This window comes from Poromitra crassiceps (genome assembly GCF_964638095.1).
Source record: "Poromitra crassiceps genome assembly, chromosome: 19".
Lineage (NCBI taxonomy): Eukaryota > Metazoa > Chordata > Actinopteri > Beryciformes > Melamphaidae > Poromitra > Poromitra crassiceps.
In genome coordinates this window covers 2,046,535-2,074,034 of record NC_139646.1, presented here as the reverse complement: position 1 = coordinate 2,074,034, position 27,500 = coordinate 2,046,535, and the positions used below count along the sequence as shown (strand labels likewise).

The following is a 27,500-nucleotide window of genomic DNA, read 5'->3' as shown; positions in this document are numbered from 1 at the left end:
AGTCATCATGGATTTGTCCCAACTTTCTCCCCAACAAACTGATGACGCATCTTTGAGTTGCCTGTTTGATACCGAAAACAGTAATACGAGCCAGGGTCAATTAAGCCCTTTCACTTACCCTGCTGGTGACCCATCATTACAAGTCACGGATACATTCTTCAAAAAGTGTAACTTCATGTCTTGGTCCAACTTCTGCGCAGAGCACGGGTAGAGAGACTGCGCCAAGTTCTTGATCTGGATCATAAAGTTGTCCATGTTGCCCTCCACTGCTGTGAAATCTAACGGGAAGCTCTCAGCTCCCTCCGCCCGCTCCCGGTGCGGCTGCACTCGCCGAGTGTGCGCCCGGCCGGCCCGCGCTCTCCGCGCCTCCGCCGGTGCGGCCGGTGCGCTCACTTGGATGAACAGCAGGAGCAAACAGGAGACAGACCGCAGACGCGCCACAGACAGACCGCCCCAGCTTCTCTTTCTCTCCGCACCGCGGCTCCCCATTTCTACTGTCTGTCTGTGTTATTGGAAGGTGTTTTTAATGAGCTATTGGGAATTTGAAGACAAATGGGCATATCCTAAGAGTCGTTAGAAAGTTTCAAAGTTCTCCGAAAAAGAAAAGTCACCTCTTGGATTCTGTCGATCAGACAAGATGATGTGCTGAATGAACGCAGCTCAAGGTTCTCCATGGTGCATTGGACAGGCGCCTGCGTAAAACCGCCTGCAGACGCACATGCCGCAGCAGTGCCTTCATTCGTGTGCGGTTCTTCCAGCGGGGATATCCAAAACATTGGCAACCGAGCGTCAGATGCTGTCTGTATCAGTTCCGACAGGTCGAGTGGTTTTCAGACAGTCAAATGGGCGTATTTCTTCTTCATTATAGTAGACGACCTGTTGGCAATTAGATTCAGGTCCTCATGTAGCTACAGCGGACGAAGTAGGATTTTATTTTAAGCACCCCCCCTCCCCTCCCTCCCTCCGCTGCCCTTCTCGCTCCTCCGGGCCAATCGTTATCGTTGGCAATGGCTGATGATGCGCCGTGCTGGGCGTCGGCCACAAACCAAGAGCGCGCGTACGCCTGGCTGGCACGCCCCTTCACTAATGCGCACCACGGTCCCTTTGATGTTGTGTCATCATATGACCACGTGGCCTTTGATTGATTGAATGTGGCGTTCTAAGGAAAGTCTAGGCGTTCTTGTCATGTTTCTGCTGGAGAGACTGAGCCAGAGCCAGTGTGTGTGTGTGTGTGTGTGTGTGTGTGTGTGTGTGTGTGTGTGTGTGTGTGTGTGTGTGTGTGTGTGTGTGTGTGTGTGTGTGTGTGTGTGTGTGTGTGTGTGTGTGTGTGTGTGTGTGTGTGTGTGTGTGTGTGTGTGTGTGTGTGTGTGTGTGTGTGTGTGTATGCGAGCGTGTATGGCTGGCTGCGAGACTAGGGCAGGCATATTGCATATTGATTGAGAGACTGTGATAGATGAGTCCCTTCTGGTGATAAGGTCACATAATGGCTTTCAATCATGATCTATATGTGTAGACATTGGCTCTGCTCTATTGAACTTGAGTGAAGCTGATGATCCAGGTACTGTGGCAGGCAGAGGGGATGATGGGACCAAGGTGCGTGGAGCAGACTTCTGGGGAGACCATGTCTTATCACCTGCATTATAGGGGGTGGAGTTCCAATCTTTTGGCTTCGGGATTGGAGAGTGCTGGTCCCTTCCTTTTGAGCATTGTCCAGAGACTGCACCACACACACACACACACACACACACACACACACACACACACACACACACACACACACACACACACACACACACACACACACACACACACACACACACACACACACACACACACACACACACACACAGGAGGAAGGAGGGAGAAGGTTTTAGGAACCAGACGATGGGCTGAACTCTCTATTAATGGAGGACCCCTTCATGAAGGTGAAGGTGCGTTGCTCAGGAGGGATGAGGAGTGGAGGAACATGAGATGAGGCGCAACAGCCAAGATTGAAGAGGTGTGAGAAACAAAACTTGAAAGAAGAAGAAGAACCAAGTCTAGAGTGAGACCATCCAACAGTGAGAGGCAGCAATGTGCTGCAAGACATCCAGTCTGCTGGAAAGCCATTAGAAGAAGAAGAAGTAGTGTATATACTCATACCGGTTATACCGTATACGAGGGATCAGCGTGACATCATGACACTACAAAACACCTGGAACCACAGCAGTTAACTAGTATGAGTCATTCCAAACCAATGTTAATATCTCAAAAACAATTATATATAGTACTATATAATACATCACATCACTTATATTTTGACATTCTGAGTGAGAGCAGAAGTAACTCAAGAGTCTGATGTATAATATATGCGCGTCGTGTGAAAGTTGTGTGAACTGTCGCAGTTTTTCTAATGTAAACAGCACAGCCTGGGCTAGAGTGAGCACTCCCGGCTGGCTCCATAGGGTCCCATTGCCGTTTCCACGGCGGTTTATTATGATCAGCGCTTGAAATTAGAATTGGCATCTGTTTTAAGTCTGTGTGATATTTGAACAACGGACTGCAAATGAAATGTTAGACCCCACCTTTGTGTATAGTAGTATATGGAAGCCATGTGTGTCTCAGTGAGTTGGTTTCTTCGCATCTCATTATGAACTGGTTAATTTCCTCTGTGGAGATGTCTTACAAAACCTGACAAACTCCCCAACACAGACGTCTTTATAAGCTTGTACTCCGTTCCGGCACATTTTTGAAGTTTCTAGCTTGCTGACTGAGGAAGGAAACTGATTGTTTGTTTGTTTATTCAGACGGTGGCAATTTCCCCCCAGAACTGAGAACTCTATTCACCTCTCTCTGTCTCTCTCTCTCTCTCTCTCTCTCTCTCTCTCTCTCTCTCTCTCTCTCTCTCTCTCTCTCAGGTGGACACACACAAATGTTGCAGAAGCGGCCTGTCAATAATTGTACGCCTCCTAGAGCACTGGGCTCACACCTCTCCATCTGTTGGCACCATGTGTCTTGTGTTGTGACTGCCCAGTCTGATCCCGGCTTTGATCCAGTGTGATTCATGTTGACAGAGAGTGGTCTTCATTCTGTACAGGTCATCTGTCAAACTAGGCTACAAACCGGCTACATATGGCACAATATTGGCTGTGTATGAAGGAGTCCATATGGGGAGCAGAACCTACATGTTGTTGCTATAGTCTCTGAACAGACAGCCCTCTGCCCTTATGAGGATCACTGGGCTTTTATGAACTCCAGAGGAAGGCTTGGTGAGATAGTTTGGTATATACTTGGTAGGCTGCTACAGTACAAAGATATGGCTATAACAATGTTTTTCATGATGTGTTGCAAATAAATGTACGTTTTTTGGTTGAATTGAATAAATGTGAAGACTCACAATATTGCACTCTGATTGGTTGACAAACCCATGAGTGAAGGCATTGCAGATAAAAATTCTGCAAACTGGCCTGATTGGAAGGATTTGAGTATTTCTTCAGTGAAGGGAAACAATCAGAATATGGACCGAGTCCAGCAGTGAATTAGTCTGAAACTGCCCGGGAAGGGGGGAATGGGGGGAAGGGGGGGGAGAGTGGACTTTTGAAAATGCTATAACTTTGTAAGCACTTTAAAATGAAATGTCAATGTCTTCATTAAACATTTTCCATTATGCATATTATCAATATGACAAATGTAATTTCTACAATAGGACCTTTAATATTGTCCACACATGTTGGATGTGACCGTATGGGGAATAGCAAATACATTTTAGTTCATTCATACTGTATAGACTACCAGCAATGAAAGTACGGGAGTCTACTGTTTCCCACACCCAGCAAAGAAAACATAATATTTCCAATGAGCAATAACAAAAATATGGACAAGAAGGGTTATATAAATTAATTAATAATCTCTCTTTCTCTCTCTCTCTCTCTCTCTCTCTCTCTCTCTCTCTCTCTCTCTCTCTCTCTCTCTCTCTCTCTCTCTCTATATATATATATATATATATATATAATACACACACACACACACACACACACACACACACACACACACACACACACACACACACACACACACACACACACACACACACACACACACACACACAGTGTGTACGTGTGGTTGTTAGCAGGCGCTGTGTGAATAAAGTTTATTCAAATAAACAGAGTGACGTCACATCGCAATGGCAGCCAGCGTTGTGACAGTTCTCACTCCAAATGGAAGAAGACAGACAATTAAAATGTCCCCAAACACACCGTTATTACAGGTAACTCACGTTTAAGACGATTTGTTTTCTGACGAGACGGCGAGCTGCTTCTGGAAGGTTCTCCGTTTTCTTCCAAACCAGAGCAAACTCCATTCTCTGTGTTAGCTAACGCTAGCTTAGCTAACTAGCCAGTGACTGATCAGTTTCTCTTGTCATTACGGCATAAAGTCAAAGGATCGATACGGCAGAACATCTATATTATGAGATGACATTATTATTTCTTATCCTCAGGTGCTGGAGGACGTCTGCAAAAAGCATGGATTTAACCCCGACGATCACGGTTTGAAGTGAGTATAGGTTAACTAGCTGAGGGAGTTAGTTAGCTTAAACCACTGCTCTGAGTCAATTAAATTACTGCCCATTGATAGTTAATTGGAGCTGGTGGTTCACGGTTGCATCAGTAGGCTTAAATACATTTGTTATGGCTGGGTTTAGCAAGGTGTGAGCACGTGAGGATTGCTAAAGCAGTGTGCAACTGTTCTGATAAGCTTCTGCATGTGAGAAGTAGCATCTCCTGTTATTTATTTGATCTATTAAACAACTAATTTGGAAAGCAGCAGGCATCGTCCTTTAAAGCTGTTTAGATGGGACATGAAAGGGGGTTGACAGATCAGCCTCGATGGTTTATCAAGAAACGGACTCAAAGCTGAGTTTTACCCACAGAGGAAAGTATGCTACTGCAATCAATTTGTTTTTGTTTTTGTCTGATCAGCAAATAGTTTTTACTGTGCGCATATATATATATATATATATATATATATATATATATATATATATATATATATATATATTATATATATGATGCTTATTTGTCTTCTCCCTACTGACTGTTGTTACTTTTGCTGCTGCAATGACCTCACCTTAAGTGACAACAAAACAACAGTCCCAGAAGAGAGCCATTGTTTTGCAAGCATGCTGTGTGTGTGTGTGTGTGTGTGTGTGTGTGTGTGTGTGTGTGTGTGTGTGTGTGTGTGTGTGTGTGTGTGTGTGTCACCTGTGGCCAGCTGTATCTATAGAGCAAGTTTATATAAGCGAGATGTGAGTTTGCTGTCGGTTAGCGAGCGGTCACCTGACCTGACTGCAGCATGACAGCCATCGTCCCTCTGTCCTCACTGTGACAGCCATCGTCCCTCTGTCCTCACTGTGACAGCTCTGTCCTCACTGTGACAGCTCTGTCCTCACTGTGACAGCTCTGTCAAGATTCAAGATTATTTTAATTTGTCCCGAGGGAAATTTGTCTTGGACATACAGGCTGCCACATAGATACACAGTGCCATAACAAAAACAACAACAAAAAAACAATAGTGCATAGCACACCAGTGCCGACATGTGCAAATACACAACCAAAGTGCAAACATCAATAATTTACAGTACAATCAACAATACATTACCTATGACCTGAGTTTAGGAGACTGACTGATATGGGGATGAAAGAGTATTTGTATCTGTTGAGGTGTCTTTTTTTGTTCTTGATTGGGACTCTGTAACGCCTGCCAGATGGAAGCAGTTCGTATTCTGAATACAAGACATGAGAGGGGTCAGCAATGATCTTCCTAGCTTGTCTGATTACAGTTTCCTCAAAGAGTATTTGAAGGGAGGGGTGCTCCCTCACCCCCATCACTTTCATTGCAGTATGAGCCAGTCTATTTATTTGTGATTTCAGCTTAACTGGTAAGTTGCCGAACCAAGCAGACATACCGTAACGAAAAATGCTTTCTATAACAGCATGATAAAATAATAACAAAATCCTCTGTCTGACCCCAAACACCCTGAGTCGTCGCAGGAAGTACAGTCGCTGCTGGATCCTAGAGCACACAGAGTTTACATGGACATTCCAAGACAGATTACAGTCAATATGTACACCCAAGTATTTGTATGAATGGACCTGGGCAATTTGGGCATTGTGGACTAACACTGGGGAATGATCCCCCAGGTGCCCTGGATCAAAAATAATTTCCTCTGTTTTTTTTGTATTTACAATGAGGTGATGGTCCTCACACCACTGTACAAACCTTTCGACCTCCAGACTATAACTCGAAATGTCCTCACTGTGACAGCTCTGTCCTCACTGTGACAGCTCTGTCCTCACTGTGACAGCTCTGTCCTCACTGTGACAGCTCTGTCCTCACTGTGACAGGTTTCAGAGGAATGTTGTGGACCTGACGCTGCAGTGGAGGTTCGCCAGCCTCCCCAACAATGCTAAACTGGAAATGGTGCCAAGTACAAGGAAACAGGCTGGAGCTGACAACCAGGTTAGTTAAAAAAAAGTGTGTGTGTGTGTGTGTGTTTGTGTGTGTGTGTGTGTGTGTGTGTGTGTGTGTGTGTGTGTGTGTGTGTGTGTGTGTGTGTGTGTGTGTGTGTGTGTGTGTGAGTCAACAGTCAATACTGTATCAACTAGGGATGAAACGATTACCAGTTTACTGATAAACCGTGATAAGACTCCTGATGGTTAGTAATACCGTTTAAATTTTTAAATATCAAAACCATGTTTGATTACAGCACTTTGAAAAACATGGTAAATGCTTGATGTCCATCATCAACCAAAGTTACAGTCTCCCAGATGCAGGCGTGCATTTTCATTTGAATAATGCTGATAACCACGATTATTTTGGACAATATAATCGTGATATGAACTTTTCATACTGTTTCCTCTCTATTTTCAACATAATCTCAGTCTCTATTTGTAAATGGTGATTGGTAGTAGTAGTACCAATATAGTACCAAGTCAGTAGGTTTTTTGAAACAGAAAATGCAAGCCTATTACGTAAATATATGTTTCAAGATATGTTAAGATAGTTCATTACATATATGTAGCCATTTTTATTTAGTAACTGCACCACAATTTGCCCAGAAATGTAATTTTTTTCAATGACAAGTGAATGCACAATGTTTATTGGATGGGAGGGGGACGTAAAATTTACAAAATCAATAAAACACATAATAAAATGGGCAGTTAATTGATTCTGCATGGTTTTTCATAGTAAAGAACTGAGCAGTATTGGCTCAGAGTCAGTACATCCTAAACCCACATGGGTGCATACATGTATGCATCAGTTGGGTGTTAAGAAGCCCTGAGATAATATCTTTGATGTAGTTTTTTTTTATTCAGTCAGTACCTGGACCCAAATAAATCATCCGTCTGCGTTGCCAAGTCCACCGCGATGTGATTTGTGTTCAGACAACATCCTGCGGCTGAGCTGTAGTTTCCTATGACATCATCGTATCATAATCTAGCCTGTAAAATCACTGCTATGACATCATCGTATCATGATCTAGCCTGTAAAACTATGACATCATCGTATCATAATCTAGCCTGTAAAATCACTGCTGGGTTTCATCTGTTGTTCTTGTCCATTTGATGGATGGATGACTGTTGATGGCTCACAGACTTTACATACAGACACACATACTCACTCCTACCACACACACACACACACAGGCACGCACACACACACACACACAACCACCCACCCACATACAGACACACATACTCACTCTCCTACCACACACACACACACACAGGCACGCACACACACACACACAACCACCCACCCACATACAGACACACATACTCACTCTCCTACCACACACACACACACACACAGGCACGCACACACACACACACACAACCACCCACCCACATACAGACACACATACTCACTCTCCTACCACACACACACACACACAGGCACGCACACACACACACACAACCACCCACCCACATACAGACACACATACTCACTCTCCTACCACACACACACACACACAGGCACGCACACACACACACACACACAACCACCCACCCACATACAGACACACATACTCACTCTCCTACCACACACACACACACACACACAGGCACGCACACACACACACAACCACCCACCCACATACAGACACACATACTCACTCTCCTACCACACACAGGCACGCACACGCACACACACACACAACCACCCACCCACATACAGACACACATACTCACTCTCCTACCACACACACACACACACACACAGGCACGCACACACACACACAACCACCCACCCACATACAGACACACATACTCACTCTCCTACCACACACAGGCACGCACACGCACACACACACACAACCACCCACCCACATACAGACACACATACTCACTCTCCTACCACACACAGGCACGCACACGCACACACACACACAACCACCCACCCACATACAGACACAGATATGTGTCTTTGGGTGTTAATAACAAGACCAAGACCTCCTTTTCATCTCTCCTGGCGTGCAGAGATGCAGCATGCTTTCTGTGTCCGACAACGCCATTGTTGGGTAAACATAAGCAACTCGTAAGGTCTGGTTTGAATGACTCCGAGAGAGAGAAACAACATCAGAAACAGCACTGATGTCTGTTATTCAGTGCAGACTGAGGTAGACCTACATGTGGAGCCTAATCCCTGCTGGGTTATGAAAGCATTTTCTTTGTTGTAAACACTAACAGGGCTGTCGAGCAGAACAGTCTGCATTTCCTATCAAGGCCCTGTACCTACAAATGCCATTTAGCCAGTGAGTATTATTACTTAATTAATATAGTGACATCCTCTTTCAATTAAGTCTGTGTTTGTTTTGTTTATAGCACCGTGATAGATAGCACGGCAGCGTTTTCCCTACCTAAAGCCCCTTTTAGCCAAAAATCCCACTAATATCCACAAACTACTGGCATTTTCTTCAGTCTAAAATTTGCCAAACCAGGCAGTTTAGCTGCTAGAGCCACCCTGCAAGTGAGGTGGGTTTTAACGTGACGGCTCTGCACGCCATGGCGATATAAAACCCAGCGGCGGTCCAACGCATTATTTTCCGACCCTGCTTCTCCTCCTCTTGATTTGCCGCCCCTTTTCCAGTGTGAGTCACTGAGTCAGTGATTCCCACAGGCTGAAATTGGACTTTCTTAACTTTACATTGACGGAATATGCCATCTCTCATGCACGAGTGCAGCCCACTCAGCCCAGGCCCAGCTTAGACTCCGTCTAGTCAGCCAAAATGTAAGTAGGTCACCCGCTTCAGATCTTTCAAAATAAAACCCTTGTTGTAACGTTAACATTTTGAGTAATGCTTTACAGCCACTGAGCCACAGTTTCACTCCATATGTAATCTTAACATCACAACAAGTATTTTGATACAATGTTTGCTGTTTGTTGAGACACCTTTGTCTCCTCCAACGTGCATCAGAAGCCTATTTACTTTTTCTTTTGGCTGGCCTGACACTTGGCCTGGCCAGCCGTGGGAGAAGAGAGAAGGGAGGGGGAAGAGAGCCCCCCTGCTGCTGCTGCTGCTGCTACCCCCTGCTGATTTCTTGGGTAACAAAAAAAATGTGTATTAGTGGGATTAGTGTATTTAGTTGATGTAAAAAAGGTATAACTCAAAGGTGCGCCACCTTTGTATTTAATTGGCTGCCACCTTTGTTGAAAATTTAAATTGTTGAAAACCTTTAACGGTGCGCGCACAAACGGTGTACAACGCACATTATACCACGCGTGTTCTCCAGCCTTTGACATCTTTGTCTCAAAAACATTGTGGGAAAACCCTGCAGCGGCTCTATGGATCATCGCAATGTCACTCAGTTGGTCTGTTCACCATCTTTGGTCCCAATGGAGGAACGTGTGCTGTTAGATTGCAGACTCTCAATCAGAGAGCTGAGTTTGATTCCACATCGATTCCACGTGATTCATTGTCGCTGGGCCGTTACTCCTATTTGTGTTTATGAATTCTTACAACATGTTAAGTTTAGAGTTAAAGATGCATTCTGCATCCAACCATCCTTTGCTTCTGTATTTTATTTAAAGGCAACTAAAAATGGCAGAGTAATGTAAAGATTCTGATACCTTTAAATAGGACAAGCCTGCTCTTTATGGACAAATTACTCTACATACTGTGTGCATTTGTCAGCTTGATCCCATATTTTGTCTCTACATACTTTGAGCCTGCTGTTTATTCCTGGACAGTTTCTGTTGGCTAATGTGTTATGTCTTTGGCATACGTCTTCACCACTCTGTCTGTGTCTGTGTGTGTGTGTGTGTGTGTGTGTGTGTGTGTGTGTGTGTGTGTGTGTGTGTGTGTGTGTGTGTGTGTGTGTGTGTGACTGCCTCCATGTTGCTCAGGTGCGGATTGCGCTACAGATGGAGGATGGTTCTCGGCTCCAGGATTCGTTCTCCTGTGGGCAGAATCTGTGGGAATTGCTCACACACTTTCCCCAGACCAGGTGTGTGTGTGTGTGCATGTGCACAGTGTGTGTGTGGTTTCCTTTGAGTGTTGAAAAGTATTTTAATTGATACTATTAGAAATGCTTATATTAGGAGTGTAATGAAACACATATTCGTATTGAACCATTTAGGTACAAGGCTTGAGGTTCAATAGGCATTGCAAACCAAACAATTTTTTCACTGTGCAAGCAACAGTGCAAGACTTCTACAAGGATATCATGGTATAAACGAAAACTGAGACAAAAGAGATGAAATGTGTTAGAAACAACATTGCCATAAATTGAAATACAAATTTAAACTAGACTGTGAAGATAATAAAATAAATAAGTAAAATAAAATACATTTTTTATAAGTTATGTTATGGAGAGGGTCCCTCTCCAGATCCTGCCCTCTTATCACCGGTGTCCCCCAGGGCTCACTCCTGGGCCCCTTGCTTTTCCATCTCTATATCAGATCTCTTGGCCATGTGATCTCATCTCATGGCTTTTCTTATCACTGCTATGCTGATGACACCCAGCTTTTCCTTTCCTTCCCCCACTCCGACACCCAAATCGAGGCTCGCATCTCTGCATGCCTCAAAGACATTGGTGACTGGATGTCTGTCCACCACCTCAAGCTCAATCTTGGTAAGACAGAGCTACTCTTCCTCCCAGGGAAAGACTGCCCTCTAGCAGACCTCTCCATCTCCACTGACAATACCACTGTGCTTCCCTCCCAAACAGCTAAGAACCTTGGGGTGATCCTTGACAACCAGCTGTCTTGCTCGGCCAACATTGCTGCGACAGCACGCTCCTCTAGGTTCTCCCTCTACAACATCCGCAAAATCCGTCCCTTTCTCACAAGAGAAGCGACTCAACTCCTAGTCCAGTCACTTATCATCTCCTGCCTGGACTACTGCAACGTGCTCCTGGACGGCCTACCTGCCACCGACATCCGACCGCTTCAGCTCATTCAGAACGCTGCAGCCCGTCTGGTATTCAACCAACCCAAATTCTCTCATGTCACTCCCGTCTTCCGGGACCTTCACTGGCTTCCCATCTCGGCATGCATCAAATTCAAGACACTGGTACTGGCCTACAGGGCAGTACACCAGACAGCTCCTCTGTACCTGCAATCTATGGTCAGGTTCCAAACCTCTCACCGTTCCCTCCGCTCCTCCACCAGTGCAGGACGCTTTCCTACGGGGGCTCAAAAGTCGCTCATCCCGATCGTGACTCTTCTCGTCCCTGGCACCGCAATGGTGGAATGAGCTCCCTCCTATGGTCAGGACGGCCGCTTCACTGCCAATCTTTCGGCAAAAACTTAAAACACACCTTTTCAGGCTCCACCTGGCCCCTTCTTGAACTAACATCTCTCTCTCTCTCCTAAAAAATAATAATGTTATAATCAAGAAAATGTCCCTGGCATTTCTACTTATTTGTGTATTGAAAACGAATCGGACCATACTGTAGTGTATACACTATGTCATAGTGAGTCATTTTTACTCACTCGCCTTCACTTTCCACTCTTCTCATCTCTTTCCACTATCCCTCTACAGGACCTTAAGCTTTAATACATGCATGCACGCACACACACACACACACACACACACACACACACACACACACACACACACACACACACACACACACACACACACACACACACACACACACACACCAGCATCACACAGCTGTTCTACTCAGTAGTTCCAGCTGTATGTTCCCAGGTGCTCGTGCATCTTGTCCAACCCTCATCTCCTCTCTATTAAATGACATCATCCCCACATCCTCATTCTTTTCCAAGGAATTTCCTCTTTTTCCTGAAGTGGATATTCGCTCCGGCACCAGAGTCCAACTCTCTGGGAAGAATGTCAAGCAAAGAAAAAAAGAACAAGAAGAGGAAGAGCTTTGATTTTCTGTATTGGTCAGAAGAACAATAATAAAACATTTATGGTTCAATTAATTTATATGGGATTGCGCACACATGGTTTACACATGCACACAGTCCGCCACTGCAACACACGAGCTTTAATATAAAAATCACAGAGTTTAATTTCCTGTTTGTTTTGTCACTGTCAAGGCAAATCAAACTCATTGGCTGGCGTCTCTACATTTTCATTTGAATCGTCCTCTTCTCTCCTTTCCCCCCCTACATCTCACCATCTTTCTGAAGAGTGTCGGAGCTGTCTGAGTCTGGATCCACTCCTGTGTGTGTCTACATGAGAGACGAGGTACGTCCTGTCCCTTTAACTCTCCTGTGTGTGTCTACATGAGAGACGAGGTACGTCCTGTCCCTTTAACTCTCCTGTGTGTGTCTACATGAGAGACGAGGTACGTCCTGTCCCTTTAACTCTCCGTCTCCCACTCTCAAGAGATGTGAGTGAGTCTCATGACTGTGTGTGTGTGTGTGTGCGTGTGTGTGCGTATGTGTGCGTATGTAGGTGAATGGAGAGGACGCACTCAAGAAGGCCACTTTGAAGTCTCTGGGGCTCACAGGAGGAAGTGCCATTGTCAGGTAGATCATTTTTATGTGCGTTTTGTTTTGTCTATGTTTTTGATTATGTCAAACAAACAAAAACAAATAAACAAATACATATCTGAGCTACACATCCCATGCAGGGCTTGACATTAACTCATTCTCTGCCAGGGTCATTTCGGTCTGTGTGCTCCCAGTGCCAGGATTTTGAGCATATTTCCTGATCTTCCAGGACCCACAGAATATTCTGTGCTAGGAATAAAATTACACAACATATCTCACAATAAAGCAGAGACTCTCTTCTTACCCCTTGTAAAAAACTGAAACTCGACCATGTTTCCTTGTTTAGTTACAAGCAGTGGAAGTTAGCTTGTTTTCACTGAAAATGCCCTCCTTTGTAACAGAAATAGGAGAAAAAGAGGTTTTTAGTGAACGACACCGTTTCAAGCAGAACTCTCTTTTGAGCCTTTTATTTTTTGCCTCAGTGACACATCAGACATATACAGTATTTGTTTTCCCAAAAAAAAAAAAAAAAAAAAAAAAAAAAAAGTTTTTACTGACTTTTACTTCCTGGAACTTATTTACCAGATAGTCCAAGACTGGACGGACCAAATGAACCCTTATGCTCGCTCACTCTCTCTCTCTCTCTCTCTCTCTCTCTCTCTCTCTCTCTCTCTCTCGCTCTCTCTCTCTCTCTCTCTCTCTCTCTCTCTCTCTCTCTCTCTCTCTCTCTCTCTCTCTCTCTCTCTCTCTCTCTCTCTCTCTCTCTCTCTCTCTCGAGTCTCACACACACGCACACAGGAATCACAGGCAGCTGCTCAATGGCCGCAAATGCTGCTCAATGCACAAATGGCCGCTCATGATCGTCACTCACTAACGGACTCTGTTTACTGCTAAATGGGTGACTATACTATAAATACTAAACGTGATTTAGCGCTTCCTTTCATCAGTTTGACTTGAAACAATGTCACAGGCTGGGAAAGGGTCTGATCTAATGTAAACAAGCAAAACATGAAAGTACGTCCGAGTACGTCCTTGGCACAGAACGCCATTGTAAAAAGTACGTCCGAGTACGTCTTTGGCAGAGAATGAGTTAAGGCTTGTCCGAGACAAGTGGATTGAAAATGTCATAGTCATTTTAAGTTATTATAAAATGACTAGTTTTTACCTGGACAAGTGACCTTTTGTGCCTCGACAAGTGAAAGGTAAATTTACTTGTCCGAAGGACAAGTGCCTCAAAAAGTGAATCTCAAGCCCTGCCATGTAAAATGATGTATGTACAGTATTGGGGCTGATACTGAGAATGTTATGCTTTATGATGGAGATACTGTTGCCTCTCTCCTTAAGGGTTTTTACTCAAAAATAACAAAAACATCAGAAAAGGAAGATGGCGGGGAAACCATGGAAACAGTTGCTATGCCGACCACGCCCATCGCCAAGGAAAGCACGCCTTGCCCGTCATCTCGCCCAGATCTTGTCCCCCTCGCAGCCCGAGACGTCGGCGACAGAGGTGCCAAGCAAAAATTCCAGCCCTGATAGGCCGACGGAGACCTCGCATGCCCCATGTCCCGCCCCTGCCACAAGCACACTTCCTGTCAAACAGGAAGCGGTTCCAGACCCCCAGGATGCTGTTGGGCCCAAGGCCGTTCCCACTGGACGAGCAATGCAGGAAGAGGATGGAGAGAAAGCAGGGCCATCGGGACTAAACTCCACCCACCCGCCGCCTTCCTTCTCTCCTCCCTCCACCCCCTTCATTCCCTTCTCTGGAGGGGGGCAACGCCTCGGGGGGCCAGCAGGGGGAGGTGGAGCGGCTTGCTCATTATCGTCATCATCAGCATCATCTCTGTCAGCTGTGACTGCAGCAGGAGGGTCTCCCAAAGCCAAGAAAGCCAAACCCAGCAATGGTCATAACACCAAGGTGAGATGGATGGATGGATGGATTGATTCAGTGCTTCCCAAACTTTTCAGATTAAGTACCACTATTTACCAAACCAAAGTTCCCAGGGACCACTGCAGATACCAACATCCCCCCCCCCCCCCCCACCCATGAAGTAAAATTGGCTGATTTAACCATGCAATAGCATCAGAAAGGCTAATTAATAACATAAGGTAACTAGTTCAAAACAAACTAATACATTTATTAAGAGCACTCACAAAACACTATTTATTATTATTATTATTATTATTATTATTATTATTATTATTATTATTATTATTATTATTATTATTAATCATAATAATAATAATATTATTGGTAATGTTTTTCCCTTGCCAAAATTTGGAGCGTTATTTAGCCACCTTCCTGACAGGATAGCATGACGTGGTTGGTAGCAATAGATGCCTTTGGTCAGTGGTACACAACCTTGCCCTATTCAGGAGCCACATTGACCCCCCCCCTTCCCCCCCCACACACACACACACACATTCCCAAAAAATTATCTTCTCTCCCTTTATTTTTATTTTATTTTTTATTTATCATGTATTTATTTATTTATTTATTTATTTATTTATTTATTTATTTATTTATTTATTTAATGTAGAGCTTGAAAGAGTCACAACCACCCATAAAGGAGCCACATGTGGCTCTAGAGCGTCAGGTTGAGTATCACTGCCTTACGTCTTCCTTCTTCATATGATACCAGAAGCCTCACTCTGACTTTAGAACTGAGACCGCTACAGCCTCTGAGAGTACATTTTCAAAATCACGATTTTCCGGAAATATTGCGATATTGGAAAATCGGCCCAAGCCTCAGGGTTGATGTGTATATGTAAAACTGTTGTCTGTAAAAAAAATAATCGCAGATGACCAGGCAGAGGTCCGCGGACCACAGTTTGGGAATCACTGGATGGATTGATTGATTGATTGATTGATTGTAACATCAAGCCTCTTTCTGCTTCTGTCGCAGGGTCAAGCTGCTGCCAACCGGCAAGATGACGACATAGATGAGTTCCTGGAGGTAAACTAGTTGGTGTTTGTCTCCAGGCAGTCTCAGCCATTTGACCTGTTCCCTCTTTATTATACCATGGTCTGGGTGAATACTCGATTCTGATTGGCTGTGTCCATTATTTTCTGATAATGTACACCTAACTAAGTAGTTCATAAATCAGCCCATATAGACGATTTTACAGCAGAGTCGTTCTGCTCTACTGCCATTAAGGGTTAATATGGCACTTTTATAAGTTTAGAAGAAAATGTAGATAGTCAAAGTAATCATTTAGATTACTCTTGTGTGCTCAGTTGATCAAAATAACAGCTATTTAGAAATCTGATTTTCATTTTCGGAGATATGAAGAAGCAGGACTTGTCAGTCACCTTAGCTGACAGAAGCCAGGTCCTGAGCAGCACGGCCGGGGAACGTAGCGTTGTCATACCGGGGAGAAAACGACCAAGTTAACTGATTTGTGCAGCTCTGTGGTGATTAGCTAATGTCTCCTTAGCATTTCGATTATGATTTATTTATTTATTTCCTTTTTTGGAAGAGAAGTATTCACTCTTTCCCCAATGGAGTTTTGCGGACGGTGCCGCTAGCCACACTGTCGTTTGTAAGCTCAGCTTTTTGAGGTGAGGTGGTGCTTGTTTGTAGGTTAGGATTCTGTCAGTGTTGATCATTCACAAGGTTTTTACTGGGAGCCGAATTATAGTACGATGTCTCCTCCTTCTCTAAAACACTATCTGTAGTTAAAACTGGTTAAAAAAATACACACTAAACTAAAGCAGTTTGTTAAAACTCGCTGTTTTTCCAAGGCACTTTAATAGACATGTTTACCTGGTCAACGCAGGCTGTAGACTATAAATTAAACCACAATCCTCCTTGGCAGCGGCCATCAGAGCCTATCTTATTGTTTGTCATTTTCTTTTTTTGGGGGGGGGATGACATGGCTGGATAGCCTGTCTTGTTGTTAAACATACTGTCAATTATATTTATTGTCAATTGTACAGTTGCTAGCATAACGGTAGCTTTCTGGCTCTGAGCCAAAGGGCTGAGCGGACTATGTTACGTCCCCTTGCTAACTGGTATCCAAGGTTCGTCCTATTTACAGTGAACAACGTTACGCTCTTCTTCAGACATTTGAAGAAGAGCATGAGCTCGAAACGTTACACAGGAAAAATAAATGAGCTACTACAGTGTGCGGACTCATTCCTTTCATACTGCAGTGAACAACGTTTCCATTGCATGAGAAGCTGACGGGATGGTAAGGATCGTGCCAGGTATTAGTCGGTTGCCCATGTGTTACCAGGGGAGTTGTGGCTTATGAAAACCTTTAGATTTTGATTGCAAAATGAATGAAAATATAAATTTATGGTCTTATTTTTGTTTCTTCGGCAAGTGGCTGGGAACTGAGAGAGCAGGTCACGTGGGGGCTGGGTTTACCTAGGCTAGCTGATTCTCACATTTGCCCATGTACACTGTAGGTCATTTACAGGCACCAGTATTTCATAACCAGTTTAAAAGTTCCGTGTATGGATTTAATTTTAACGTTATACGTTATAGCCTACTTCAGCTATGGGCGGAGGGCAGATATGCGGTCGCTATGACGACCAGGTGTGGGCGGAGGCGATGGAAACAGAGTCTATATCAAGTAGAGACGAGTAAGACCAGGTCGAGTAGAGCTGTACTGTGCTGTTATATGTGGTGGAAATGCCATTAGCTCTACCTTTCACTCTCTCCTGTTATCTCCCCATCTACATTATATTATACTTGTGCTGTTCACGTCAGCAGCATCGAGTCACATCTTCGGGGAGCTGCAGGCTCACCAGCCGTGCCGTAGCCCTCGGCGTGTATGGCGAGGGCTTTGACGTTGTAGCATGTTTTCTGCTTAAACTGACTTCAAATGTTGATTTCCATCCCCTCATCGTCTCTCTCTCTCCCTCTCTCCCTCCAGCCAGTGGAGAGGGAGCCTCTCATCTACCACCTGGACTCTGGAAGCCGTCGCCACCACGACCACACGGACCTGCCCGACGAGTTCTTCGAAGTGACGGTGGACGACGTGCGCAAGCGCTTCGCCCAGCTGAAGAGTGCGAGGTGAGGAGAAGGAAGTCAACGGTAGGGTGATTTCTGGTCAGAGGGACCGTGTGTGACATTCATCGTAAATACCTTGTTGCTTCTGGGAGCACATTGATATCGTCTGCTACGGAATTCTAACATGATTAGTCAGCGTGGCATTCAGAGTCGTGCGGTGTCGTGAAGATGTCTAAACCTTAATTGTGGAATACCGTAGCAATAATGAGAAGCCGTACGCGGAGAGAATGCTCGGCATTACTGTGTGCTTTTTGAAGTTTTTTATTTATGAGCACTTCTTCAAAACAGATGCCAGCAAGTTTATTCTGCGCTCTCTGGATGTGGCCGCAGCAGAACCGCAGCTGCTGCGACGCTGTTTGCAAACGTGTTCTCGTTTATAGCGCACCACGCACGCACACTGCGAGAGCCTCCAGATACGCCATACAGGGAGAAGTTAGAAAGGCCGTGTGTGTGTGTGTAGACCCTCTTCTCTCCCAGCTGTCAGGTTGAAGCTTCGCCACACACATCTTCTCATCTCCATCTCCATTGACTTAGCATGGCACCACTGCTACCGTGTGAATGACTGCAATTACCAAAGGGTGGAATTAAGCCCACCACAGCAATTCGTCTCTGCCTCTCTGACACACACGCACACACGCACACACACACACACACACACACACACACACACACACACACACACACACACACACCCACACAACACTAGTGAGTTTACAAGAGATGGCCTGCAGCTCTTTTTCGTCTCATCATTCTCTTCCATCCCACCTGCCTGTTCCCGTTCCTCCAGGAGGTCGTTTGAGGAGGCTCCTCTGATGACTAAAGCTCTGAGGGAATCCCAGATGAAGGAGAAGATGGACAAATATCCCAAAGTGAGTGCCACTGACACTGTCACATAATCACCATTTGAGTCTGTACCGACAGTACACTGTGCTTATAACATATTCCTCCCCGAGTTTGAGATGATGCGTGAGATCTTGGTGTGTGTGTGTGTATCGCCAGGTGGTCCTGAGGGTCCAGTTTCCAGACAGGCATGTTCTACAGGGCTTCTTCAGGCCCTTGGAAACAGGTGTGTTTATACGTGTGCGTGCGTGCGTGCGTGCGTGCGTGCGTGCGTGCGTGCAGTGAGTGGAGTCTGTTCAGTTGAGCTGGCTAGCCACAGGTATGGCTGCAATGTTAACGCTACTTGCGGCTCACCCATCACATTTATGTCTGAAGCCACAGCAGAGTGACAGACAGACAGAAGGAGACAGCTCTGTAATTCCAGAGATTATATCCACCTCAGCCCATAATGGCAGCAGAACAACAATTCTAAGGGAAATTCCATGTGAGAAAATGAACTATATGCCACAGAATGCTTATTGGTAGATAAGATATAAGATATAAGATATATGGTAGATCTCATTTGTTTTCATCAGTGCATGTCAATGGGGGGTCCGGGTAGTGCAGCGGTAGATTCCCTGCCTACCAACACCAGGGTCGCAGGTTCGAGCCCCCGTGTTCCCTCCGGCTTGGTCGGGCGTCAATACAGGCACAATTTGCCCTGTCTGCGGGTGGGAAGCCGGATTAGGGGTATGTGTCCTGGTCGCTGCACTAGCGCCTCCTCTGGCTCTGGTCGGCTGGCCACTGCACGTCTCATAATGTGCTAGTCTACGGCTCTCCCCAGATGGGCAGAGGTGGTGGAGCAGCAACCGGGACCCCCTAGCCAAGTACAATTGTGGAGGAAATTGGCGGGAAATAGAGAAAAAAACTTGATTAAAAATAATAATAATTGCGTGCGTGTGTGTGTGTGTGCGTGTGTGTGTGTGCAGTTGCTGCTCTGAGGCATTTTGTGAAGATTCATATGGAGGATCCACAGCTCTGCTTCTACTTGTGTGAGTGTCATTTAATGTCTCAATACTTCATCAGAACATCGTCAAACACTGCAGCAAGTACACAATAAATCATATTAAAAAAGTAAAAAAATATTATATGAAGGTTTGATGTTACAAAACAACATTTCTTTGCATCCACACAAATTCATTTGAAATGCTCTGTCCACATTAATTTTGCCAGCTTTCTTCTCGGCCCTTTTTTATATTTGTAGTCTGTGGGGATATTTATTAGTTTATTTTCCTTGAGGATGCAGCAATGTTGAAGAAATGACAAAAGCCAAACTGAAGTGTAATGCTGGTCAGAGTCACTGAACACAGCACACAGGTCAATCTACATGGAGTCGGTTTCACCCCTGATGAAGGCAGATTGCCGACACGCGTTGGCTTAAAGCTATTCTTGAAATAAAGGCTTTTTAATTTCAATGGAGACCTGAGGGCCTTGGATTTTTATGCCTCCGCCGGCGATAGCCAGGCCGGAGGCATAATGGATCCGGGTTGTCCGTCCGTACGTACGTACGTCCGTCCGTACGGCTGTCCGTCCGTCTGTACGATGTTTGTTAACGCGATATCTGAGGAACGCCTGGACGGAATTTCATCAAATTTGCCTCAAACATCGACTTAGACTCAAGGATGATCTGATTAGATTTTGGTGGTCAAAGGTCAAAGGTCAAGGTCACTGTGACCTCTCGAACGCCATTTTCAAGCTTGTTAACGCGATATCTGAGGAACGCCTGGACGGAATTTCATCAAATTTGCCTCAAACATCGACTTAGACTCAAGGATGATCTGATTAGATTTTGGTGGTCAAAGATCAAAGGTCAAGGTCACTGTGACCTCTCGAACGCCATTTTCAAGCTTGTTAACGCGATATCTCAGGAATGCCTTGACGGAATTTAATCAAACTTGTCTCAAACATCGACTTGGAGTCAAGGATGAACTGATTAGATTTTGGTGGTCAAAGGTCAAAGGTCAAGGTGAGCTCTCACACACCCAATTTCCAAGCTCTGTAACGCAACATCACAGGAGCGCCTTGACGGAATCTCTTCCAATTTGCCTCAAATGGCGATTTGGACTCCAGAATGAACTAATGGCGGAGGCATAAGTCCGCGTTGCGGTCGTTCTAGTTTAGTAGAGGCCCCCTGCCTACTTTTGTATTTCTTATGGACAAGAACCCCATCTCCAATGAGCACCTCTCCAGTTTTACAACAGATTCCTGAAGCCAAGCAGCGTTCTTTTTCCTCCTCCTACATAGAGTTGATTTAGATTTTGTGTTGGATATTGTCATTGTTTTGCCACAGCTGACCTGTCATTTTGAATTTGATTTTTCCTACATCAATTCCGGTGGAGAAGATGTTGTTACTCACTATTATTGGTGTGAGATATAAAAAAAAACTGCCGACCGTATATTACACTGGAATAGCTTGCTGTCTAACAAATAATATCAGATTGCAATAATAATCCTTACATTTATAGATGATCCAAGAGAAAACAAAAACAGAAAAAAACTAAATTCCTAATATGCACAAATGACGTTATGCTCAATTTTATGACATAAATAAGTTTAAATCAATGTGTGATGCTGTTTTTTGTTTTGATCACTTTCTTCAATACAAATTAATCTTGTATCGGTAATGACTCGTGTAGATTTTATCATTGATTATTATGTAAATTATACTTTAAAAAAAAACTGAAACCCCTCTTTTTCAGTCATCGCCCCCCCAAAAACCATTCTGGATGAGCCTTCAGAGACACTTTTCCAGGTAAGAGTCCTCTCTTGAATCAGTCAGGAGGCCAAACTGTTTCTACAGTGCAATAATAAACACATTGATTCAACTCAAACCACATCATAGTAACACTCCAGAAAACCCCCAAACAACAACTACACACATTCTGTTCCCCATTTCAACACACACACACACACACACACACACACACACACACACACACACACACACACACACACACACACACACACACTCCTCTTCAAAGCCCCACCACATTCCCTCACTCCCCCTCTTCCCTCTCTCTTTCTCCTACACACACACACACACACACACACACACACGTCCCCCCTCTCCACTGTCCTTGACCTCAGCTGGACTTGATTTTTCCCCAGACTGGCACATGGGGTTAATAGAGGCCTTGCTTTGATCTCGACACGCACACGCACATGCACACACACACACACACACACACACACACACACACACACGCATGCACACACACACACACACACACACACACACACACACACACACACACACACACACACACACACACACAGAGCTTTGGGCAGCCTTGATGCTGTGTTGCCTTCAAGTTCAGAGGTATTCTAATAATGAAACTGTTGAGAGTTAAGAGGTACAAATGAAACTATTTTGTATCTTACTGTTGATAACTTAGTAGCCAACAAGTAGATTTCTGACCCAGGTAAAACTAATTTTCAATTAATTTTCTTTGAACATTTCTGCTTTTTTGGATGGTTGATGACAGAAGTAGTCAAGATGCTGCACAGCCACTTAGAAATCAGGTGCAGGTTGCCCGCAGGAATACAAAATAATAAATTAAAGAGATAAGAAATTGTCCAACTGCTGCACACTGTTGGACTTTGCTGACAATATACTCGCATCTTAATTTTTTTCAGCATTTGCCAAATACCGGTAGGTTTATACAAGGAACAACTCGTTTCACTTGTTGCTATGATGTTACAGAATACAGATAATAACTTACTGACTTAACCTGCAGTAGTGCAGGGTGACTGACCATGTGACTTAACCTGCAGTAGTGCAGGGTGACTGACCATGTGACTTAACCTGCAGTAGTGCAGGCTGACTGACCATGTGACTTAACCTGCAGTAGTGCAGGGTGACTGACCATGTGACTTAACCTGCAGTAGTGCAGGGTGACTGACCATGTGACTTAACCTGCAGTAGTGCAGGCTGACTGACCATGTGACTTAACCTGCAGTAGTGCAGGGTGATTGACCATGTGACTTATCCTGCAGTAGTGCAGGCTGACTGACCATGTGACTTAACCTGCAGTAGTGCAGGCTGACTGACCATGTGACTTAACCTGCAGTAGTGCAGGGTGACTGACCATGTGACTTAACCTGCAGTAGTGCAGGCTGACTGACCATGTGACTTAACCTGCAGTAGTGCAGGGTGACTGACCATGTGACTTAAGCTGCTGTAGTGCAGGCTGACTGACCATGTGATTTATCCTGCAGTAGTGCAGGCTGACTGACCATGTGACTTAACCTGCAGTAGTGCAGGGTGACTGACCATGTGACTTAAGCTGCTGTAGTGCAGGCTGACTGACCATGTGACTTAACCTGCAGTAGTGCAGGCTGACTGACCATGTGACTTAACCTGCTGTAGTGCAGGCTGACTGACCATGTGACTTAGGGCTGCACGATATTGGAAAAAACTGGCATTGCAATATTTTTTTATTCTGCGATATATATTGCAATATGAAAAAATACTGGAATTTTCACCAAAAGACTTGCATACTGTAGGTCTATCAAGCCTTGCCCGTTTAAGAAGGTGGCCTAGTGGGTAACCTGCATGGTTGACGTAGTAGGAGAGTGTGTTTTTAGCTGCAGTTGCAGGATGCTAAGTGAGTAAAGGTACTTTACTTAGTAGGAAAAGAGCTTAGAACGTAACAGAGAGGGCGTGCATTACTGTAGGCTATGAGTTAATTTGCCTTACTTGACATTGCACGCTCTGCGATGTGACTATTGCACATGTGCACATTGCGATGACGATGCTGAAACGATATATTGTGCAGCCCTAATGTGACTTAACCTGCTGTAGTGCAGGGTGACTGACCATGTGACTTAACCTGCTGTAGTGCAGGGTGACTGACCATGTGACTTAACCTGCAGTAGTGCAGGGTGACTGACCATGTGACTTAACCTGCTGTAGTGCAGGGTGACTGACCATGTGACTTAACCTGCTGTAGTGCAGGGTGACTGACCATGTGACTTAACCTGCAGTAGTGCAGGCTGACTGACCATGTGACTTAACCTGCAGTAGTGCAGGCTGACTGACCATGTGACTTAACCTGCAGTAGTGCAGGGTGACTGACCATGTGACTTAACCTGCAGTAGTGCAGGGTGACTGACCATGTGACTTAACCTGCAGTAGTGCAGGGTGACTGACCATGTGACTTAACCTGCAGTAGTGCAGGCTGATTGACCATGTGACTTAACCTGCAGTAGTGCAGGCTGACTGACCATGTGACTTAACCTGCAGTAGTGCACGCTGACTGACCATGTGACTTAAGCTGCTGTAGTGCAGGCTGATTGACCATGTGACTTAACCTGCAGTAGTGCAGGGTGACTGACCATGTGACTTAACCTGCAGTAGTGCAGGCTGATTGACCATGTTGACTGAAGCTGCTGTAGTGCAGGCTGATTGACCATGTGACTTAAGCTGCTGTAGTGCAGGCTGATTGACCATGTGACTTAACCTGCAGTAGTGCAGGCTGACTGACCATGTGACTTAACCTGCAGTAGTGCAGGCTGATTGACCATGTGACTTAACCTGCAGTAGTGCAGGCTGATTGACCATGTGACTTAAGCTGCTGTAGTGCAGGGTGATTGACCATGTGACTTAACCTGCAGTAGTGCAGGGTGATTGACCATGTGACTTAACCTGCAGTAGTGCAGGGTGATTGACCATGTGACTTAACCTGCAGTAGTGCAGGCTGATTGACCATGTGACTTAACCTGCAGTAGTGCAGGCTGACTGACCATGTGACTTAACCTGCAGTAGTGCAGGCTGACTGACCATGTGACTTAACCTGCAGTAGTGCACGCTGACTGACCATGTGACTTAAGCTGCTGTAGTGCAGGCTGATTGACCATGTGACTTAAGCTGCTGTAGTGCAGGCTGATTGACCATGTGACTTAACCTGCTGTAGTGCAGGCTGATTGACCATGTGACTTAACCTGCAGTAGTGCAGGCTGACTGACCATGTGACTTAAGCTGCTGTAGTGCAGGCTGATTGACCATGTGACTTAAGCTGCTGTAGTGCAGGCTGATTGACCATGTGACTTAACCTGCAGTAGTGCAGGCTGACTGACCATGTGACTTAAGCTGCTGTAGTGCAGGCTGATTGACCATGTGACTTAAGCTGCTGTAGTGCAGGCTGATTGACCATGTGACTTAAGCTGCTGTAGTGCAGGCTGATTGACCATGTGACTTAACCTGCAGTAGTGCAGGGTGACTGACCATGTGACTAAGGCCATGTCCACACGGAGACGACTTTAGGTGTATCCGCTAAAGTTTTTTGTCATATAGCCGTTTCGTCCAGATGGAACCGCGTTCTGGGACTATACGTTCTGGCCGTATACGCTAATTTTTCAAAACGGGTCCCAGAGTGATTAAATCTGAAGACGCCACCCTTGCATTTCCGTGTTTACAACCCATACGCATCTTTCCTGAAACGATGACGCCATAGCCCCACCTCTCTCCACCAGCAACAATAACAATCATGGCAGTAACGTTCGTGCTACAGCAGTGGGGATCTTGCAGCAAAATATAATGCTCCTCTATTACCACCGTCAGCAACAAGTGGACACGGAGAACAGCGTGTAGCCTACAACATCCTCAGGGCTCCACACAGCTGACTCTACCCATCCACCCCTCCCCTCCCTTCATCGGATATTTCCCAGAAGGCTTAGCGGCGGCTACATTTTTACAATAACACAAACAAAATCAGGCTTAACGTGTTAGATAGAAATTATATTTATTTTTAATACAACATGCAATTCTGGAATATTTTAATATTGGACAAAATGAAATGAAATGAAATCTAAACCCTGAGTGTAACCAACATACTCTCTTGCCCTATATATAGCCCTCGTAAATACAACGTGAATAGGGAAGTGAGAGGTTTGAGGAACACGCGGTTGCACTGTGATGTCTGTGATATCCGCTCGTGTCCACTCCAACAAGACTTTAGCTTACTTGACGCGACTTTTTCCAATAAAAACACATTTATGCCATGAGTTTATATAATGTATATTTATGTTGCATCATTTAGCCTGTGCTGTGATGTGCAGGAGCGGCCAATACGCTGGGATGTGTTTGCAACATGTCTAAAGATCATGGAAGTGGATGATATCAGGAATGTCACCGATAGTTAACGTTCTATATTGTAGGCTACAGGGAGACCATCAGCCCTGCTGAACAGCTCTGCATTTGCCTGTATACTGTAGGTTTAATCATTTTATTCATCGACATGGTAAACCTCCCCGCAAAGCCAAGGGTTTAAGCTGCTGCTACAGTGAGATACACATTATAGACTGTGCGCCCCTAGAGGTTGTATGCCATTATTGACGAGATTGTCTTTCTCTGTTATTCTACAGCGGTTTCAGTGGTTTCATGTGGATACACACATTTCTTGAAACGTTTCCATGTTTATGGAAAACTTTTCTGAAACGAAAAAAAAAAAGATAGCTTCCGTCTCCGTGTGGACATGGCCTTAAGCTGCTGTAGTGCAGGCTGATTGACCATGTGACTTAACCTGCAGTAGTGCAGGGTGACTGACCATGTGACTTAAGCTGCAGTAGTGCAGGCTGATTGACCATGTGACTTAAGCTGCTGTAGTGCAGGCTGATTGACCATGTGACTTAAGCTGCTGTAGTGCAGGGTGACTGACCATGTGACTTAACCTGCAGTAGTGCAGGCTGATTGACCATGTGACTTAAGCTGCTGTAGTGCAGGGTGACTGACCATGTGACTTAACCTGCAGTCGTGCAGGGTGACTGACCATGTGACTTAACCTGCAGTAGTGCAGGGTGATTGACCATGTGACTTAAGCTGCTGTAGTGCAGGCTGACTGACCATGTGACTTAAGCTGCTGTAGTGCAGGCTGATTGACCATGTGACTTAACCTGCAGTAGTGCAGGCTGACTGACCATGTGACTTAAGCTGCTGTAGTGCAGGCTGATTGACCATGTGACTTAACCTGCAGTAGTGCAGGCTGACTGACCATGTGACTTAACCTGCAGTAGTGCAGGCTGATTGACCATGTGACTTAACCTGCAGTATTGCACACTGACTGACCATGTGACTTAAGCTGCTGTAGTGCAGGCTGATTGACCATGTGACTTAACCTGCAGTAGTGCAGGGTGACTGACCATGTGACTTAAGCTGCAGTAGTGCAGGCTGACTGACCATGTGACTTAACCTGCAGTAGTGCAGGCTGATTGACCATGTGACTTAACCTGCAGTAGTGCAGGCTGACTGACCATGTGACTTAACCTGCAGTAGTGCAGGCTGACTGACCATGTGACTTAACCTGCAGTAGTGCAGGCTGACTGACCATGTGACTTAACCTGCAGTAGTGCAGGCTGACTGACCATGTGACTTAACCTGCAGTAGTGCAGGCTGATTGACCATGTGACTTAAGCTGCAGTAGTGCAGGCTGACTGACCATGTGACTTAAGCTGCTGTAGTGCAGGCTGATTGACCATGTGACTTAACCTGCAGTAGTGCAGGCTGACTGACCATGTGACTTAACCTGCAGTAGTGCAGGCTGACTGACCATGTGACTTAACCTGCAGTAGTGCAGGCTGATTGACCATGTGACTTAACCTGCAGTAGTGCAGGCTGACTGACCATGTGACTTAACCTGCAGTAGTGCAGGCTGACTG

At 45.1% G+C, this 27,500-nt stretch overlaps 2 protein-coding genes across 2 annotated transcripts in view; one reads left to right on the top strand and one right to left on the bottom strand.

The window, feature by feature from the left end:
* The window catches only part of notum1b (notum, palmitoleoyl-protein carboxylesterase b), a 15,278-nt gene extending 14,877 nt beyond the window's left edge, over positions 1-401 (bottom strand). The window contains exon 1 of the mRNA XM_083655721.1: positions 119-401. Coding sequence (XP_083511847.1) covers positions 119-255 — 137 coding nt within the window. The 5' untranslated portion in view covers positions 256-401. The remainder of the gene's footprint in view (positions 1-118) is intronic.
* Positions 402-4,152: 3,751 nt separating this feature from the next.
* The window catches only part of aspscr1 (ASPSCR1 tether for SLC2A4, UBX domain containing), a 54,245-nt gene continuing 30,897 nt past the window's right edge, over positions 4,153-27,500 (top strand). Inside the window, 14 exon segments of the mRNA XM_083655383.1 lie at positions 4,153-4,246; positions 4,478-4,533; positions 6,384-6,498; positions 10,387-10,487; positions 12,643-12,700; positions 12,911-12,986; positions 14,296-14,411; positions 14,414-14,863; positions 15,852-15,902; positions 17,830-17,969; positions 18,754-18,835; positions 18,966-19,032; positions 19,775-19,837; positions 21,545-21,597. Of these exon segments, the coding sequence (XP_083511509.1) occupies positions 4,163-4,246; positions 4,478-4,533; positions 6,384-6,498; positions 10,387-10,487; positions 12,643-12,700; positions 12,911-12,986; positions 14,296-14,411; positions 14,414-14,863; positions 15,852-15,902; positions 17,830-17,969; positions 18,754-18,835; positions 18,966-19,032; positions 19,775-19,837; positions 21,545-21,597 (1,512 nt within the window). The 5' untranslated portion in view covers positions 4,153-4,162.